The sequence below is a fragment of the Excalfactoria chinensis genome, chromosome 3 (assembly GCF_039878825.1).
Source record: "Excalfactoria chinensis isolate bCotChi1 chromosome 3, bCotChi1.hap2, whole genome shotgun sequence".
NCBI classification, from domain to species: domain Eukaryota; kingdom Metazoa; phylum Chordata; class Aves; order Galliformes; family Phasianidae; genus Excalfactoria; species Excalfactoria chinensis.
The window spans coordinates 25,703,808-25,724,803 of record NC_092827.1 but is presented as its reverse complement, the minus strand read 5'-3'; the positions used below and the strand labels follow the sequence as shown (position 1 = coordinate 25,724,803).

The following is a 20,996-nucleotide window of genomic DNA, read 5'->3' as shown; positions in this document are numbered from 1 at the left end:
CTGGGAAATCCGAAGGCTTAGCTGAAAGAGTAATGTAAAGAGGTAACGATCAAGAGACCAGAGAAACTGCAGGGACACATGGAGAGGAAAATAGCAAAAAAAAACAAACAAACAAAAAAAACACCATACTTAGAGCAAGTTCAGTTTCAAGGGAAGCTAAAGAATGTATAAACCTTGTGCTGTAAGTTGCAAACCAAGAAGCCTGCTCAGTATTTCGCTGTGAGCTCTGTCAGGGCAATGTGACAATTTCTAAAAGAGAGCTACAAGTTACAAATTCCAAATACACTGAAATGGACTTTGTGGCCTGAGGGTCTGTCTTATGAGAGAAACAGTGTGTGATCATCCTTCAAGTTAGCATGCATATAATGTATTCTCTGATCAACACAGCACTTTGTGTCTTCGCCAGCGCATCACTACTACCATGAGCAATGTGTGTCTGCCAAAGGAACAAAGAAGAATACCAGGGGATTTTTGCATGCATGCCAAAGGGATCCCTGTCCTGAAATGGCAGGACTCCTGATTATATCATAGCATCAGACACTATCTTGGTGTCATATTGCAATAGTGACTTTCTTTAGAAAAGAACATTCAGCACTTCAGAATCTTTCCCAAGAAATCGCCAGTGTATCTCCATTTATTTACCTATTTATCATTAATCCATACAACAGACACAAATACTTTTAAAATTTTCATCTTTTCAGCTGATTTTACATCCAATTTTCTCTCTGTGAAAAACTCCAGATAGAATTCCTTTCAGCATACCACTGTTATTGCCCCTAATTTACCAAAAAGATCCATTTTAAATGACAGCTCTCTCTTAAAATGCACATAGATTCTAAACAGTTGTGAAATATAAGCTCGAAAGCTGTAAGGATAACAGATCTGTGAGGAAAGTCTGACTGGACAAGACTTTTCAGTCCTGGGTTGATATCAGGACAATATCCTTGGACACAATATATCGAAGCATAATTGTAAGATATTCATAGGAATAAATAATAAATAAATAAATAAATAAAATTGGAAGTTACCAACTTCTGAGACCTAATTATTGCTAAAGAGTTTCTATTGATCACCAAAAGGTCCTGTGGCTCTGGCTTTTGCATTTTTCACTTCATTCCATCTAAGCAAATTGTAAATACTGAGGTTAAGATGATCTTCTCGTCATATTTTTTTTTATAATCTTTACATCCTTTAGGGCCACAGCCATATACTGCTCCGTAGCTCACTGTTCAATAAACATAATCTTCCAATATTTCATAATTTAAAGCCTTCTCAGAAAGAAATTCTCTGACAGCGGTTGTCATCTTAAATAACTGTCAACTTCATCTTCAAATGCATATCATGTACTCAAAATGTTTCGTGAAGGGAAACATTTAGAGATGAATGCAAAATTAAATTTACAGAAAAACAAGGAATAAAAAGCATCTATTTCTACTGTAATTTTATCAGTCATAACCCAACATTAAGCAATGGTGTCTAAAGAGATTCCTTTTTTTATCCAGATAGGTCTAGAATGATACTGTTTGTTGAATATAAATCAATGAGACCATACTACCTTTTTTCACCTGAAGAAAAAGCATAATGCTGAAAATTTGTAATGAATTCCACAAAAGCTCCTGAACGTATTTAAGAATGAAAAAGAAAAAATAAATTTTAAAAAGTAAAAAGTAAAATAAAATAAAATAAAATAAAATAAAGTAAAAATAAAATAAAATAAAATAAAATAAAATAAAATAAAATAAAATAAAATAAAATAAAATAAAATACAATGAAGGTAATCAGTGCAATTCTTGCTGATCAGTTCTAAAGGATTTTTAGTGTAGTTCTGTATCCCAATAAGTACAGCAATGCTACTGCCAGTAGAAAGCCTCAGGACATGTCAAATGTTGTCTGAACCTGTCTTGTTCTTCTCAGAGATTTGTTTAAGCTTTCTTAATGACCAGGCAGCTATTGCCTGATTTGTTTTACCTTATATAAGCATATTTTAAATATAGATGATAGGAACACAAAGTACAGGTTTATACAGAATGATATACATATTAACCCACATATTGATTCAGTGGAGAAAAACATGGTCATGGTATGAGAAGCTCCAAAGGGGGGATGCTGGATGCGGTGCAGGAGAGCACAGGACCAGCAGGGTTAATGAGAGGCTGAGGATGGTACTCAGGATCCCAATGCTAAAAATACACAGCTGATTAGTCAAAGAAGACCTGGGATGTGGGCAAAACTGAGTTCTTGTGTAACAAGAACAAAGAGCATTCGTCATCTTATGTAAGACAGTCCATGTATAATAACATGCAGCTGCAGACCACTGAATAGCATTTAAAAACATGCTACAAGACACACAAAGTTAGCCTCAGGCCTTCATTGTGGGAAAGGAAAGTGACCAGCCATGAAATTCCTTCATGGGAAGAACTTGGGAAACTGATAACTCCTTGTGCAGCCCCACTCTAAGATGGATGCCAACAACCTTCAGAATAGGAGGGCACTGAAAGTGTGAGGGTAGATGAACAGAAAAGGGCTGCAAAGAGGAGGTGGGTGTGTATGAACACTTTATCTGCATTATCATTAGTCTTATTTGGAATGCAACATCAGGCTTTGAGAAACAAGTGAAGATGCTTATAAAACACAAAGGATTTGGGAAATCATTGTAGATTTAAGATGGACATACTACATAAAGTTGTTTTAAAAAGAGAAAGAGAACAGGTAATGTAACTGTAATTTAATAGTGGAAATAAGAAGAGGAAAAGAAGCTGTAAAATTAGATTCATTGCTGCCCAGTTAAGGAAACTATTCCAAATTTTAATTTCTTGGACTGATCAATGGAGTGCATTGAAAGAAATGTGAAGCATCCAAGCTGTTCAAAATGTGATTTCTAATGGCTATTCTTAGAAAAATAAAATGCCATCATAGGCATCTAATATAATGAAACTAGATTCTGAAATAACAATAAACGAAAACAGTAATCCTTTAAGTAAGTTAGTAAAATTTATAGATAGCATGCAAGACAGAAGGCTACTGAATAAAACGGAATTCTTGCAAATAATATTTCCTTTTGAAAAATCTGGCTGCCTTTCCTGAAAATTAAACTTCAATTGATGTTAAATTGGGCATATATGGTAACATTACAAAAACACATTACAGTTCTAGTTGATATTAACCATAAAGAACTTAGTTTTCTTAATCAGGAATCAAATTAATCCAAATAATATTAAAGTAATTGTTTGATGTTCTAATATTGACTAGATATATTAAAGAGTATACACATTTTCATTTAAGGGTCTTTACTGGCAAACCTACTTTTAATTAAATCTAATTTACATGAATAATCCTGTTGATTCAGTGTGATTAATTATATGTGTGTGAACACAAAAGCATGAATGCAGTCACGTCTGAAAATCATTTAGATGCTATATCTTGGCATGCTTGTGTTCCTCTTCATGTTTTATTTAATGTAGAATATCTTTTATTGTAAATTACTTTACCTGTTATGTTATCTCAAACTAAAATGTATTTTTTGCAGCACTTTAGATTTAACTGAGACAAAAATCCATTATCCACAACTTAAAAGCATGGGATAGAAGATAAATGTATGGTTCATTCATCCCCTTCATATATTTAATCCATAAAACAATCAGTAAAACTACTTGAACTTCAGGCACCAGAAAACACCTAAGGAAAATATGGATTTGATTTTCATCAGATGTGAGAAAAACATCTTTCAGGTTTAGCACTTATGGTGTAATCTATATGTTTTAAGTATTTTTATGATACTGCTTACTAAGAAACCTATACACTTTGATGTATTTATTCGCATAATACTACCAGAAGGAGTGACAGCAGTGCTATTAAGAATGGAAGTGATGCATAGAAACAGTATTTACAAAGGAAATAAATTAAATGTATGTGCCCTACTAGGCCTCCATCCAAAATGGGAAACTCCAAAACGCTCATCAAAGGGCAGCCCACACCTACTAGTGTTAAGAGCCATAAGCAACATGTTCAAGATGCATTCAATTGTCTGTCACCCCCGTAGCTGTGAGAAGTAGCAAACTTCTTAGAATCAGTTCCACCTATGTCATCATATGGCCTAATCCAAAAGGTGGTCTTGGACCACACCTACTTAACTGAGCTTTGTATTACCCACAGCCAAAGTTTACAGCCTCCTATAACAAACTAACACTAACCCAGACCTAATCATCCTGAAACCAACTGCAGCACCTCAAACAATCTGGATTCGGTGGCACTGGTTCTCAGAAGGTTTGTCTGGTCAAGGAGTAGGAATATTCTTGATTTTTCCCAAATTTGAAAATTTGATTTTCATGGATAAAATAAATATTTACTGGACTGAAGAGAATGGACATGTAATAATTTGAATATTCATTGTAAGACAGGAAAGTGTAGGTTCCAGGTCTTATGTTTAATTATCTAACTTTTCTTCTGATTGTAATTCTCCTTCAAGCATTTAGCCTCACATCTACTGTATTTATGAACCCAAATAATAGCATAAAAAGCTGAAACCCCATGGCCCTATGCATAACTCCCACAACTTCATCAGATGCCTTGGCCTGTCCTCCCCCCCAGGGAAAGCAAACTTTCATGATGCTCTCTGCACTGTCATTGGTTTTCTACACATTTGGTTCAGACAGGACCAGCTGGACTGGGCTCTGTTTCATATTACTCCTTCAGTGATGTATCATTTTCCTCCTTTTCTTTATCAGTATGAAGTACATCCATCAACCTTCAAATCTACCAGTATGGAGCACCTGTATGTGTGCCAATCACTGCAGATATCAGCTAATGCCATAGAATGAACAAAACATGTCCAAGGATAAAAGCATAACTAACTCATTACTGCTCAAGCTGCAGTGCCCAGCTTTGCAGATAATCCACCTTTTCTATGTATACGCAAGAGGAGAGACTGAAAAGAATATATTAATGGTTAGATAAGCAAAGGAAAGAAAAAATGTGCAAGGAAAAAAAAAAAAAAAAAAAAAAAAAAAAGGAACGATTCAGGATTCAAAGATTCTACGAAGTCTTAAGATTTAAGATTTTCCAAAGTTTTTTCAAGAAAAAAAATCGTTTTACATGAAAGATAAGCAACACTATTGTTTCACACCAATAAGTTATATTCATTAAGTTCCCGGATCTAATCAGAAATTTAAGTGCTCTCCAGCCACACTACAGGAACGAGTTCCAAAGACTTTGTAGACTGGTCACTGGGCACTCTGCACAGACTTCCACAGGGATTTGCACAACTCTTCAGTGGTCGGTAGGAAGTCTTGGGTGAACACATACAGTCCACACTATTTTTAAGTATCCACTCAACGCAGTAATTGAACCTGGTATATCTGCTTAGGAATACAGTATGATGTAACTGACTGCTAGCACATGCAAAAGACTGGACAAGAGTTATACATTTTGACTGCTTTTTGATAAAATCTTATTTGGCCTAATCCAGTCTAAACCTGGCTACATCAGTACAGCTGTTCCTTTCCAGCTGCTTCTGGTTCTCCTTCTTCATACTGATGGAGGATCCACTGTGCTATTGCAGCACACACACCCAACATTAAGATTATTCAACCAAAATAAATAAATAAATAAATAAAATATAAAAACAAATTAACAAATTAACGCCCTCCCTTCCCCCTCCCCCCCCCCCCCCCCCCACACACACACACAATGGTGAATAGTTTTTTGTTTGGCTGCTGTGCTGAAACAGTTCAACAAAGGGAAAGAAGTGAAGGCAGAGACATCTCAGCAGTAATGTGGTTAAGATTGACACTACCAATTTGTAGTAATATACCACAGTTGAAGGCAAGGCTGAAAAAATTCCCTTTTAACAAAAGGTATTTCTAGCTGTAGCTAGAAGAGGCAAGGTTGGAAATCTGGTTCATCATTTTCCACAGCTAAGAGCTGGAGAATTGCTTTCTTGATCCTTTGTGCCCCACATCAGTCTTCAGTGAAGGATGTTTAATAGCACACAACTACCAGCTATTGCTGAAAGTTATAAATCATTATATAAACAAATGATGTCTTTGTACAACTGATAACTGAGGAATAAGTACCTGAAAAACAGTAGGAACCAAAGTCAAACCCCAGACTGTTTTACATCAACTGAGAGTGAACTGGTGAAAAAATGACAAAGCTATGACTCATTATTCCTCCATTGTTACCAATTTTCTATTGAACTACTAAAACGTGGGTGGCATTCAAAGTTTATGTTTTTTGTTGTGTTGTGTTCTTGCGATTTTTGGGAGATACAAATGAAATTTGAACTGAGTAACTGAAAATAGCTTTCTTCTAAATTTCAGTTGCACACAAAGAAATGCTAATCCGACTATGTATTGCTTCACCTTCAGATAATAAAGAACAAAAACTGGAAACTAAAAGGAAAATGCCTGAAGAGACTATCAGCTAAAAGAGAAAGGCAGCAAGCAACTACAAAATAGCACATTTTCATAGTATTGTTTCACTCTACCAAGTGTTAAGAATGGCTTCAAAAGTAAAGAGAAAAAATCTATGTCTAAAATGATAAAATTAATACAAATAATGAAATAATTTTCAACTGATTGACTAAATACATGGTATCACTTTTTCACGTGTATTCAGTGGGCTCTTATCTGATCTCTACTTAGATTTAAATGTGTTTATAGCATTGAGAATTTGTCTTGAGTAAGGACAGTAATTTGGCCACTGCAGAGTGAAGTATCAACACTAGTTTCATACACTGTCATTATAGATTGATTTTGTTAATTCTGATCTTGGTTAGTCCATCAGAAGAAAAAAAAAAAAAAAATCATTGGTAATTTTACATAATCTTTATTTGCAACTTCTCTTCAATATTAACCAAACTGAGAACACCTCTGGAAAATTTTGACTTTCTTCCTCTTGAGATTTAAGAAGCATGAAAAAGGCCTCAAACTCTGAAATATTCATAAATCAGCGGTGCATAATTTGTAAATTTGTACTTTATATCTTGTACAACTTTCTTTATCCTAAGGAGTATTTTATATTTCTTGTTAACAGTGAATGCAAATAATGCTCAATGGAATTCTGCAATGACCTTTGTTTCATTACAATTACTGCATATTTATAAATGAACAGCTAAACTTCAATTTGAAGACTGCAACTTTGAGTTAGAATCCTTTGATAAAACACAACTGAATAAACTTCATAAAATTAATTCCCTAAGAAGAGAAAAAGAAATTCTCCTCTGAATATTCCTCTGTGTATACCAACACACAAAGCAAGTTTTTTTTATGCTTCTGCGAGAAGAAAACTAAACAAAACAGCAATATGGATAGATCTGAACAGAAGAGGATGAATTTATTTAAAAAGAACAATGCTAGGCTACATAATCACTATATAACCTAAATTTATAGAACATACAAGCATAGGAAACTATGGAATAAGAAATGCAGTACCTCTATTATTTCATAATATAACTTCATGTAATGTCACCAAGACCTAATAACTGAAATTCCGCTATGTAAACAGAATCACCATTAACATCTGTTAATGGCTGTTCTACAGGTGAACACGTACACATTAGTCTAAAGGACATGCAAGTACAAGGTCTAAAATGCTGCAAAGACACTGCGTACTCTGGCCACCTAAAGTGTGATGAAAGTGTCTGAGGACAAAAGGCACAGCTTGCCAGTATGGCAAAGGAAAAAAAATAATACCTAATTTGTCTGAAATGCTTGATGGTACATGACTCAGTGCTATTGAGTTCACAGGAATCAGCAGGAAGAGATGCTCCTAATTCTGGAATTATGTTCCTAATTCATGTATTCTCTAACTTCAGTCTCGACACTTAATTTTGTTATGTATCTTCTCCATTCTTTATCACTGTTTTCTATTTAGATCCTGTGGTCTTTAGAGTGGAGACGTTTAACAGCATTTTGTCTCCAGCTGAGAGCAGGTCTCTATTATGTTAACATGCAGTAATGTTCAATTCAAGCAAAAATGGTGGTTTGTTGAACAGAAATAACAGCCAAAGATACAAAGCAGCATCTAACATGCTATTTCAATGAAGCCACCAATGTTTTATGCAAGCTACAAGCCCAAGGAAAACCAGTGTTTATATCCATATAGCACACCTGTGATCTCACTGAAGGCAGAGCACACTCTCACAGCTGGCTGATGTTCCCTCCCAAAACAAGTAATATGCCAACCCCTCCGTATTAGAAGTCCTGAACAAAACACTGATACAACCTGTAATACCAGTGAAATTACAACTCAGATATACATAATGAAGTGTATTTACTAACAAAACATTTAAATAACTGGAAACAAAGGTACTTAAATGGGCTTTTCCTACTGCAGTGGGCACTGTCTAGGCACTTTTCTTTTTTAATATATCAGTTTAAGTGTTGATCCAAAACCTACCAAATTCACTACATATATGAAGTTGTATATGAAGTACTGATGAGTTTTGCACACAAAGTTCTTAATTGCACATCAAAACAGCAAGAACTTTCACGGTTTACTGAAGTAAAACAGATCAATGCACTGCCAACTGAAATGCAATCATTAATGATAATAACATAAAATCCTTGAAGACAGAGGGAGGGCTTATTGTTTAAAAGAGATTTTGATCATTAATGCTTTTTCTACAGTGCATCACTTGAAAAAAAAACGAAGATCTGAAATCAAACTGTCGCGGCTTTGATAAAGTATCCTCTTGTGAGTAGTCCAGAGTAACAAAATCTGTACTAAGATTATAAATGTTTAGGGTGATCTTTTTCTTTTAGCACATTAAGTCCAAAAGGGCATTATATGAAGTCTACTGGAATACACAGGAGATTTTGAAACTTTTTTTTTTTTTTTTTCAACAGGGAACAAGGACTGCAAAAAAGCCTGTCCTTGCATTAGAGTTCATCCTTCTTTGTCCCCTTGAACTCTGCGGGTTTATATAAAAGACCTATTGCGTGAAGAAGTACATACAAATTGTAACAAATCTGTCAAGTATTTTACACTATTTTGTTAAACAGATTTATTTATTTTGGATTTTATAAATATTGCCTTAATATAAAATATTTGTCAAATACTTATTTTTAAGTATAACTATAGACATGGAAGGATGTTAGACTCTATTTTGAATTTTTTTTTATCTTCCTAAACAAACTCTGCACTGATTTAACAGTGTAAATTCTCTAATAGAACCATGCTATAATGTGTTGTATGGGTTTTTTTGAGATGAGGCGTCCAACCTACCCAGCCAGCTACTCACCTCTAGGGACTAAGTGGTGAAAATTAGAAATTCATCTTCAGTGTGTACAACAAGAGCTGGGCATTCATGGAAGAGCATGAAAATAAATGCATATATGCCATGAAAATATCACTAAACTATCTACAGCTTGCTGTTACGCAACAATGTATCCTAAATTATAGATTTAAAGGGACACTGGTAGTAAATATTTTGAGAGATCTCTGTTGTTTTCAGGTCTCAAATCAGAAAACAGACAAGCAAACAAAAACCAACAGCTGCTGCACACTGAGATACTGACATGCAGCATTATGACTTGTAGCAAAGTAGACCAGTGCTACATTCCATATTGAGACTTAATGTGACTATCTCTCCCATCCCTTTTCTTTCCTTCTTTCTTCCAGATGAATATAAGAGGACAAACTACTTTAACTGTTTCACAATTGAAAATTCCAAAACAAAGCTTCTCTCTAAGTCAGCCATTAAAATAAAAAAACCCAACCATACATGGATTAACTTCATGCAAAGTTTTACAGATCCACAGAGGTTGGAAAAGAGCCCCATCACATTGACAGAAACTTCATGAGATACTTCAGTCACAGCACTGAAGATCAAGAGGGCAAATTCCCCCAAGCCCTTAGACTCTGGCCCCTGCCAGAGTGTTCACTGAGATCTATTTGCCAGTGCTTTGATCCATGTTAAGCACCTCAGATGTAAGGCTACAGAAAAGCATCAAGATATAATGAAACTAGGTCTTAGGGAAAATGTGGTCGTTTTCAATACTGCTTTAATCAGTGACACCAAAGATGATCTGCCTATGGAAGACATGCTGATTAAACTCTATCTTTCCAAACCATTAAAAAAAAAAAAAAAAATAAAAAATAGCTACAGCCTCTTTTTTTGACCTAATTCCTTTAATTGTTGAACACTCTTCAGCACTTTCAGAAACACAATCATCCATTGTGTACTTGTCACATCTTTTGTAAAATGCTACACATATTTGAAAAGGAAAAATACTGTCTTTCATCCATATTCCTAAGCCATTTATCATATTCAAAATTGTAAAATTCTTCAGAGGTTCAAAAAAGGAGCAGTATGCTTTAATCTAAATGTTCTCTATTTACATCAGGGCTGTTGAAAGGGGCTGGAAATAGTTTTTGGAAAAGATTTTGCGTTTCATATAGTCGAGCTTGATGAAAGCAAATCTGAAGGATGGGAGGGTATGCATAATCTTGTAGAAAGCTGTCAGGTCTTTGCAGTTCCCTTCCAGAAGCCACTGCTAGGCAATGTCAGTACCAAACCTCAAAGTAATTCACAAATTCTTAAAATGCAATCATCTCACTAACTCCAGAGCTCTCTCACAGTGACAAACAACCACTGCTGTTTTTAAAACCTACCCTAATAAAGCTACACTTTCTGTCACCACTATGAATTTCAGCAACAAGAAACACTTCCCTGCTATTGGTGACCTAGGTTTTACTACTTATGCTGATCTAACTTGAAGCAGATTACCTGTAGAAGCAAATTTCCCATTTCTTGCCTGATGTTTGCTGACACAAGTGATGAATTGCATAATGTCTGTGGTAGGAGTACTCTGCGTTTTGATCCCTCAGTAAAGCCTCCAACTGAACTACAAGCCAGCTTCACACAAACAGATCTGCTTGAAAAATGAACCAATGCACCTTTCTTGAGGAGTTTTTAACGTTCTGAAAGCACAAAAAATGCTCCAAACACTGAACTGGATGACAAAGAGTACACTGCTATCAAGTAACACTGTGAGGCTCAGTTTGCTAACTGATCGCTACTTTCGGTAACAGCCTAATGATCAACTTCAGAAGCATTAAAATAAGTAAATAAAAAACTGAAATAATTGTATTTTTGTTAAAATACTAAGCCACACTCATGCACAAAACACTGAAATACCAGGCTAAACAAGTGAAGCATTAAATTGCTGCCCTCTGTAACAATGCTGTTTACCCAGGAAATATCCAGGGAAAGACTCAAGTAGGGGCAAAGATTGAAACGTGACAGAGACTGGAAAGAAAATGCGTTGCCAACATGTTTGAGAATTCAAGGAAAAACAGAGCATTTGCCCTCAAGCGTTCTCTGTCCTCTCTGCTAAGGACGGCAAATGGATGTTTTACATAGGAGGCTTTGGAACTCAGCCTATTTTTGCGGGAGGTCTGACGGGCCCGAGCACCCGGCCGCGCTGTCACTCCCTGTCCCCTTCCCCAGGGACCCGACGGTAGCTCCGCATCCCTGGGTCGCGCCGTGCCCCTCGGGAGCTGCTCGCCCAGGGCTCCGCGGCCTCCCGGGGGCTAATTAGCACTAATTAGCGCTAAGCGACGCTAAATGCCGTTCCCGCCGCCTCTACGGGAGGTGACGGGAGTGGAGATTCCCCGTTGTTTCAGATCGCTCCGAGCTGCGAGGTGCTCACAGAGACCTGCGGGGCACCAGAAATGTCGCCTGTCCCTCTCAGCCCCGCTGGCACGACGGCAGCTGGAGCAAATTCAGCTTTTCTTCTCCCACAGCACTGGGGCTTGGCTGCCCTTAAAGAAAATCCTCTCCTAACAACGTGTCAATGTTACATTCCTCCACAAAGCCACTTCTATGAGGGGGGCTGGGAGCTTGGCGCTGCCTCGCCACAGACTGGGAGCTTTGTGGCTGTGCAGAAAACAAGGAGAGTGGGAACACTTCCTGCATTAAAATGCAACACCCTGGGCTGGGTGATTTATTCCTTGCCGCAGGGGCAGAGATCCCCTGGATGCTCTATGGTCTATGTCCCTATATGGCTGCTCGGAAGGACCGCACGTACAAAGGCTGCGCACAGACCCCCCTCTCTGTGTTCAACCTACATTCCGGTCTCCCTGCAGTGTTCTTTCCCAAATCTCCCTCACACTTCCTCAAACATCAGGAAGCCACAGAAAGGTGGGGGGTTGGTGTGTGTGTGTGGTGGTGGTGGGGTGGGGGGGTGGGGGGAAGCGGTGGGAGTGAGGAGCTGCCACTCTCACTGCTGGATCCCTGCCTTCCCACCATTCCACCTTTTCCAAGGGGGACACGAAGCATCTGTCAGGTCTGACACATCCACCCACCCCTCTGAGATGTAAAACCTCCATCTCCTGCAGCTGAGGCCTCCTGGGAAAGGGGCACTGCAGCAGCCTGCAGCCCCTTTGCAGGACTCTGAGAAGATCAACAAGCCTTGTGCCGCACCTCAGTGCATCACCGAGAGCTTGCTCTGGAGAAACACGTTTTTGGTTGCTGAAGTCTGGCTCTGCAGGAACCAGGCGTATTTAGCATGGTGAATCACTGGGTATTTTACAAAGCTTGCCTGCATGCCTTTGGAAATGTTTCCCTTCCAAAGTCGAGGGGTCTCAGCAAGATGTTGCAGTGAAGTGTACAGAAGTGAGGTGGTGAGTGGCTGCTGGCTCACCACCTGTGGGCATTGCTGTGAGAGAGAGCTGGCAACTGAGCATGCCTACATTTGTGGACTTCCAGCAGTGCTCAGCAGACCTATGTGCTGAAGGCTTGGCCAGCTTTGAAATGACAACATAGTTCTCCCTACCCTAAGGAAGTGCACATCATCTCCAGCCCTTGGAGTGGAGAGCAAGTCAAAGGAATATGAGCACGAAAGAGAGCAGCCCTCTGCAGGACATGGGACTCCCCAGTCCTTCACACCCCCCCCCCCTCCCCCCCTGCCCCCCACGGTAGCACCTACCTTCCTTGGGAGGCCGCTTGGCTTCTCTGGTGAGGTTGCAGACCTGGGTGGTTTGCAATTCCTGGGTCAGGCAGCCCTCCGTCTGCTCGTTGAGGGGGAGCACCACATTATTAAGCAACACCAGGGACTGGTCGTCTATTCCCCATTCTCCCAAATGCTGAGGGCAGGTGCATTTTGTATACATGATCCCACAGGATTCAGTTCTCCCATTCTCGGATTTCAAGCAGCTCTCCAACCAAGTGCATAACACATGGCACCCAAACTGGCTGGGGCTCACCTTGTTCAACACCAAGAACTCAAAGAAGGATTTTTGGTCTTCTTCCTTTTTGTGTAATCCTAGGAAATCGATGGGATAGACGCGGCGTATTTGAATAAAATTCTTATCATACTGCAGAAATACAAAAGCATTCTTGGAATCGCAGAGCTGCATTATGGAGTGGTTATTTTTTAAAAGATCCTTTATTTTTTCATGGGAAAAATGATCAAACTGATAAGCCAAGAGGGAAAAGTTGGAGCAGCTGAAGTCCTTTTTGGAAAATTTCAGGTAAATACTATATTTGGTTGGGTCTGGATTTTCCAGCGTCCAAGTGCAGTTTGTGAAGTTCTTAGGAAACATTTCACTTACAGAATACGATCCATAAATGACCCCCTTCACCAGCGTGGAACACCAGAAGTCTTGGGCAGCATTAAATCCAAACATAACCAGTAGATAGGTGGAAAATATATAAATCAGCAAATTACGAACAGCCTTCATCCTATGTCATTTGGCCTGCAGGAGATGAAATGAAATAAAAATGCAAGTAGAATTCTTCCCGCATTGAAAACCAAACTCCTTCCAATACTGGAGCCAGCTGTTGTCGGGCTTGCCGATAGAGCCCTTCAGAAAGAAGGGCAGGTAATTTTTATTTTATAACGCGAGGAATCGCGTTGCTGCTGTGTGAACAGCGCCATCACGTGGCATCGCGACAGCCCAATCTTCTACAGCCAAATTAAAAAAAAAAAAAAAAAAAAAAAAAAAAAAAAAAGCATCTATTAGATTATTAATAGGAATGTCCTCTCCTCTCTATGCTGGAGCCATCATGGCGTGGACCGGAACTGCTCAAGTTGGGTAAAATCCCAACGCCTCACCCAACTGGCTGAGAATGGGACAATTTGTTTATTTATTTCCTCCAAAAGTAAATAAGTGCTCCTGCTGCGTTCATGTATGTGCACATGCGACTGCATATGCAGAATTTCACCAGAGCAGATCAAGAAAGCCAACAGCATCTGTTGTTATATATTATTTTTCTATTAAGTCTGGTAAGTAACTGTGAAGAATTACAGCCATAATTTAAAAACGCGCAAATTAGTATTTGTTACAGATGGAACATTATCTCCCATATGCCTGCATGAATTCGCAGTGGCCACCTGGTACGCAGAGGTCTCTATAAAAAGAACTCCCAGGCAGGAAATATTGAGATTAATGTATTAATAAAATGTTGAGACTACCAGAGGAAGCAGTAAAGATAGACAGATGAAAGTGGTGGTGGTCTGACACCACACTGTGCCAGCATTTCCTGATAGCATTTTGAATGTGTTAACAGCCTTTTAGGATATACAAAACACACCACTATATTGGTGTCTGCACGCATTAGCTCTACACAGTGCTACACAGGACCTCTGCACCCATAGCCCTGCGCTGGGTGTCTCACTGCCCTCTCATTATGAATATCTCGAGTATCTCATACCCTCTGATGAGCCCCTGTGTTTTGCAGACATGCGCTTTGGTAATGAAAGGCACATTACATTTTCCCTGCTATCATTACCAAATAAAGCTGTCTTACTCCATCTGTCAAGCACTACAGTCTCTTCTGTTCTCCTATCAGTGGCCTAGACTGACAAAGTGAACCTTAGTTATATTTACCTGAGTAATGTTATCCCAAAAAAATCAGACTGAACGTTTCAGCATTAACCTTTGAGAAGTTGCTTATCCCTTACAAATGATGAGCTTTTCACCTGCTTTCAAAGGTGAGCATCAGAAGTGGTGCCGATCCCCCAACTCAAGGCTGCAGCTCCTTCTGCTCTGCGAGCAGAGGCAGACAGACACACAGACACGGTCACGGAGTTGTGCTGTGTGCCTTTGCCTCGCATTTCATCTCCTTGCCACACAGCAAGGCATCTTCTGCCTCCCATTGCGTAACACGCAGCAAATCACCAGATTAAGCTCCCTTGAAGAGATTTTCCTATCTCCTAGATTGCAATTCAAACTCGGAATCTTGAAGTGGGCAAAGCAGCACCAACTCTGACCCTCTTTATAGCTGTGGTTTAAAAAAAAAGAAAAAAAAAAGAAAGAAAAAGAAAAAAAGAAAAAAGCAGAGCTGCTGCCAGCTCTATCCACAGGGTCAGATTTTCTCTTTCTGAGCATCCATCTCAGTGAATAACACTGTCCTCCTCCTCCAAACAAGGTTGGCACAGCTTTTGAGGTTTAAAAAATAGAAACTTACAGGGAATTCTGGAAACAATTTCCCCTTTGCTGAAGCACTTTGCAGGCAATGCAGTTCTGCGCAGTGTTATTCAGGATGGTGTAGGCGTTGAAGGCTGATGTGACAATAAGTGTCTAAATTAGGAGTTCCACCCATGAAAAAGGATTAATTTTATAATCTCGAAAGCAAAAAGGAGGCTTACTTGCTTTTTAATATGAAAAGGAAAAAGCCTCCGACTTTGTGATATTTGTATCAGAAAAAATAGAGACGTTTGCAGTGCTCGGCTGTTTTCTATGAAGAATCATAATCGAATAGCCCTCATTTCAGTTGTGCGTTTCTTCGTGCAGAGCCCCTGAAACAGCATCGCCTGAATCCTCACCCCCCCTCCCCCCCGGCGCGTTACACACACACCCGAGCCGAGTGTGCCGGCAGCATCGCATCCAGTTCGCAGTAGTGCTGAACGCGAGAGCCAAGCTGCTCGCTGCCAGGATTAGGCACCCCGATTAGAAAGGTCTCCCTTCCCCATGGAGGGTAAAGCTCGAGGGAGTCCGCGGAGCTCAGGGCTGCCCGGCCGGCAAAGGGGGAACCCTCTGCTGAAAAGCGAATGGGCGCTGAGTTTGGATGGATATTCCCCGAACTGATTTTCTGTGTGACACTGTAGTTCAGCCGAACATAGACGGCGCCATCACTCCACTTATTCTTCCTTTTTTCCCCAGCAGAAGACCCACTGACTCCTCTTATTTTAACTTCCTATTAACCTAACATCTCCCCCCCCCCCCCGAGCCCCCCCATCCCTCCCCATCAAATTACCCCCTTCGCGCACAAACCTCAGGTCCTCTCGGTCTCGCTGGAAATGGCTCTCTGGGAAGCAAAGCTGTCGCCAAACGGACTTCGCTAACTTTTCAGCTGCAGCGCTGAGCCGAACGCCGGGCTCATGCTAGATGCGCTGCCTCTCTCTATCCTTCAGCAACAGCCTGTCCCCCTCCTCCGCCGCCTCCTCCCCGGAATCCCAAACTAAAAGCTCTCCGCTCGTAATCCCCGGGAATGGGAGAAAGAAATGCCCCGGGCACCCTTACCTTCCACTCCGAAAGCTGGCAGGCTATTTCTCTAAACCTCTAGCACCACAGGCACACGTCCCGATACCAGTGATGGAGAGATTCCCCTTCTGTCGGAAGCACCGTTTCCCATTTTCCCCGGCTCCGGTTCAAAACCAACACGGAAAAAAAAAAAAAAAAAAAAAAAAAAAAAAAAAAAAAAAAAAAAAAAAAAGAAAGAAAGAAAGAAAAAAAATGCAGGAGAGAAAAAAAAAAAAAAACGCGGCGAGAAAACCCCCGCACACCTCGCGCACTCGCGCACACCCACAGCGGAAAAACAGCAGCTCCAGCTCCGGATCCGCCAAATCCAACCACATGAAGGCAAGGGGGAGGGTGAGGGGGGGAAAAAAAAAGGAAAAAAAAAAAAAAAAAGCCAACCAAAAAAACCACAACCTCAAACCATCGAGACTGCAAGGGGGGAAAAAATGGAAGTGGCTGTGCAAGCGGAGGGTTGTTTCTTTTCTTTCTTTTTTTCTTTTTTTTTTTTTTTTTTTTACTTGAAACAAAGTCTCAGCACAGCAGCCCGATGAGAGGCGATGCCAGGCAGGCGACGGTCTGAGAGGAGGACTGAGACGCGAGTGCAGATGTGGTGGTGGGTTTTGCTGTTGCTGTTATTACTAATGGGCTTATTCCTCTTGCCTCCCTCCTCCTCCCCCCGCGGGCACCAGCGGCCGGCCGGCGGCGGGGGGGTTCTTGGCTGCCGATGGCGGGGAGCGGAGCGAGCGCCGGCCGCGCTGGGAGTACGGCGGGAGCGAGCGCGGCTCCGTCGCCGCGTGTGCGCGCGTGTGCGTGTGCCAGCTCCGTGGGGGCCGGCGCGTGTACGCGCCCCCGCGCGCTCCCCTTCCCCGCCCGCTGGTGGCGGCGCGCCTCGCTCCGCGCCTGAGTGTGCGCGTGTGAGTGTGCGTGTGCCCGGCACACAGCACGTCCCGGCTGGCCGCGCCTGGGAGGTTCTCCTGGCTCCGGTTCCCAGCGCTGCGCCCCGGCGTAAGGGAAACTCAGAGGCGGAGAGCGAGGGCGGAGGGGAGGGGAGGGCGGGGGGCGGGAAACCCGCACTTGATCTCCTTCCTCCTGTTCCTTCTTTTGAAGAGTAGCCCCCCCTGTCGCAGCCTCAAGAGCTGTCAGTTTGGTTCCGCGCTGCAGATTAACTGATACAGCGCTCCGAGGATAAACCCTTTCAAACTGCCGCCTGCCTTCGACTGGAACAATAGCAATTTTCTCAGCGAGGCTGCGATTGACGCCGTATTTCGTTCCCCGCCGGGGATAAAGCTGTGCCCGGATCGCGCCTGCCTGGCGTTCGTTCCCCCGCCGCCGCCGTCCGGGTACTGCGCGGCGTATGGGAGCCCGGAGCCCGCCCGGGGGCTCTCGCTGCCGGCCGCGGCCGCCGCTCTGCGGGCGGAGTTTGCCAGGAGGCAGCGGCCCCGTTAGCGGCGGGTGGGGCCGGCACTCGGGGACGCTCGTGGAAGGTGCCGTGCCACCATGGATGATGTGTCCCCCATCCTTGTGAATTCGGTATCGCTGGGTTGAACGTGCTTCTCTCCTTCCTTGCCTTCTATCTGTGTCTCTCTCAGTTAGAGTCGGGCTCTCCACCGGCGTGCGAGATCGCGACAGCAGATATCCGGTGTGAAAATGAGGAGATGACATTTTAATACACAGAGCTGTCAGCCGGAGTCTCGCAGCCCGCTGCTTAGAACTCCCGCCGCTCTCTCGGGGGGGGGGGGGAACAAACCCTCCCTTAGCCCCCAGGGAATGGAGCTCCTGAAGTCTACGTGTAACATGGCTGAGAAGTCAAAGTTTAAACTTCTGGATGTGGCCCAAGGCAGTGGTTCCTTAGAGCAAGGAATTGTCCACTGCCACCCTAGCCCCAGAAAGGTCTGAATTCCAGTAATAAGGGACTTTTATGACCGCAATTACACGCTGCACAAATTCTCATCAGAAGTACTGCTGGTCACAAAGCAGTTCTGACCAAAGTAAATGCAAGCACAGTTATGGCTTTTTACTGTATTTTCCATAGGTACAAGCTGTAAACTATGTCCTTGCTGGCTTTTACAAACGTAAATAGTCCATGCCTCTGTTGTCAGAATAAAACCAAAATATCTATCCAAATATCTATCCAATATCTATCCAAACCAATGGAACTATCGGAAATGTGCATGATCTATACCCAGCAAATATAGCACAATGAAAATTGAACAGTTTATGTCTTAGGGATAATCAGACTGTCTCACGTTTGACGACATTGTGATATTTGTGGATGATCACCATGTTGCTTGAAATACTTTGAGTAATTCTATTCACTGACAGGTTGATGTGAGCAGAACAAATCAAAGGTGTACATACACTGCAGCCTTTTTCATTCCTTTCATTGTAAATGAAGACCATAAGGTTAAGTCATAAGGGAAGCCACCCTGAATGAACTATTTGGACTGCTTCCTACAGCACTGGCAAGTTGCAGTTTATAGAATCATAGAATCATTTGAGTTGAAATGGACCCTTAAAGTCCATCTAGTCCAACTCTCCTGAACTGAACAGGGACACCCACAACTACATCAGATTGCTCAGAAACCTGTACTGTCTCACCTTGAATGTCTCGAGGGATCATTTGTATTTGGAACGGTACTAGTTTATATGTTCATATGTGTAGGGCAGAAGTGAACCTTTATCAGTTGTCCAGAAATAACTATGCTGATACAGATTTTGTACCTCTGTTAAAACCCATGAGTAAGGTATTGATGCAGTCCCATACTATTTCACAGGAGCACGGTCTGAACAGCATGGCACATGTGGTGCCATCTGCACTACAAAGAAAGTAAGAAGGCACCAAAAGAAGTGTTATGTCACTCAGTCATAGTGTGGTGGGGATAGGCACAACATAGGGAACGCTAAATTTATAGTGCTGCTTTCTAGATTGGATGAAGTTGTTTCAAAAAGGTTGGGTTTGCTCCAAACTAAGAACAAGGTCTGCGAGTAATATTTTTAAGTAATTTCTGTATTGGTGGTGATGGTGGTAGGGGGGGGGGAAAGATGCTTACTAAATTTAATATGCTGTATGGAATAAATTAAAGTGTTTGTTTAGTTGCTTTTTTTTCGTCTTTTTTTCTTGCCACCTACACTAGCACTTTAAGCTCTTTGTTATCTCAGTCCCTGTAGCTGGGTGATTTAAGTCCATGCTCAGGTTTTAGTGAGCATAGCACAATTATAACTGGAATTATTACTCAGTGAGGATTTTGGTGCAAACTGTAAAAGTGAGGCCATAATTTAATGCAGTTGGCTTTGGAGAATGTACTGTTCTGTCACTCAACTGTTGTCATCTTTATCAGGACTCTTTCCAAGTCAAGGTCACTGTTTCAGCCTGCAGTTCCTCTCTTTTGGGCCAATAAAAATTGTCTCCAGCACTGAAATCACTGATGGTTTTTCAACAAAGAATTTATTAAAATGTCTTTAATTTTGTAGTTAAACCCTCTATGATCATTCTCTCATATTATATGTTTAATTGGTTACATCTAGATGCAGTCAGCTAGTGACTTAGATGTTACCTTAGTACGCACAAAAAATGGTAACAAACATGGCATGTAGAGTCAACTAATAGGTAAGCATAGAGTGCCATTGTTATGAAACCTCTTAACTCGCATAATAGTGGCACCAATCTTTTCCCCATGTCTTGATTTGCTCCAACATGGAAGACCCTTCAAAATACCCCTTGGCAAGCACAGATTTTTTTCATCTGCATCGCAGTTTCTACTGAATAACACCAAATTTCTACAAGAAGGCTATTCCTTTGCTGTGCATCAGGGAAAAAAAAATAATAAATAAACTAAATCTGGTATGACCATCCCAAGAGAAATGTTATTTAATTTAGTCTGAAGAAAAGAAATAATACGGAAGATGCTGGCCATCAAAGCTATTACAAAATTCAATAAATAACTAACTAGGAAGAAAAGAGAAAGACTTTTTTTTTTTCCTCTTTCTTTGTTTTTTTTCTTCTTCTTTTTTTTTTTTCTCCCCTCAGACAGTCAAGGAGCAAGTGTAAATTGGAAATTGTTTTATAGAGTGATGTTTACTTCCTAGTCCAGTGTGTTACAAACCATTAAGAAATGTTGCATTTCCCTACCTACTTCAGATTTTAAATGAATTGCACCACTGTTAATTTTCTCTGTGTCTTCTAGAGGGAATATGCATTTAATAAATGTTAGGTTTTATTCTGTCTTATCAATTTAAAGATCTTTTTAAAAAGCAAGAGAGTTATGATTACATTGGAATTGTATTAAGGTGCTTTGTATTTTCATAAATAATTAACAATGCAGTACCAGTAGATGGTGCTCAAGAATATATAGCATAACTGATGGGTGGTTAAATGTTTCTATTTAAAAAGAAAAAAATAATCATTAGAGAAGGCACTGTTTTTCCATTGTAAAATTGTTTTTTTCATGAGAAAACAATGTCCTCTTTCAAATTTCAAACCAATTTTTGTTTGGCTGATGATGTTCAAGTTGAAAAGGTCAACTATTTGC

The 20,996-nt window shown here is 40.9% G+C and overlaps 1 protein-coding gene and 1 long non-coding RNA gene across 8 annotated transcripts in view; one reads left to right on the top strand and one right to left on the bottom strand.

The window, feature by feature from the left end:
• Positions 1-16,613, bottom strand: part of ADGRB3 (adhesion G protein-coupled receptor B3) — a 439,215-nt gene extending 422,602 nt beyond the window's left edge. For 3 of the 7 annotated variants that reach the window (XM_072331126.1, XM_072331131.1, XM_072331133.1), the window contains exons 1-2: positions 16,471-16,613; positions 12,933-13,701 (exon numbers count right to left, since the gene is read on the bottom strand). In XM_072331126.1, coding sequence (XP_072187227.1) covers positions 12,933-13,686 — 754 coding nt within the window. In that variant the 5' untranslated portion in view covers positions 13,687-13,701; positions 16,471-16,613. Of the gene's footprint in view, positions 1-12,932; positions 13,702-14,835; positions 14,893-14,927; positions 15,070-15,415; positions 15,444-16,221; positions 16,371-16,470 lie in introns of those variants that run through there. The other 4 variants (XM_072331127.1, XM_072331129.1, XM_072331128.1 and 1 more) reach the window with 4 other exon arrangements.
• A 151-nt stretch (positions 16,614-16,764) lies between these two features.
• Positions 16,765-20,996, top strand: part of LOC140250209 (uncharacterized) — a 72,835-nt gene continuing 68,603 nt past the window's right edge. The window contains exon 1 of the long non-coding RNA XR_011903121.1: positions 16,765-17,080. This is a non-coding gene — a long non-coding RNA (uncharacterized lncRNA). The remainder of the gene's footprint in view (positions 17,081-20,996) is intronic.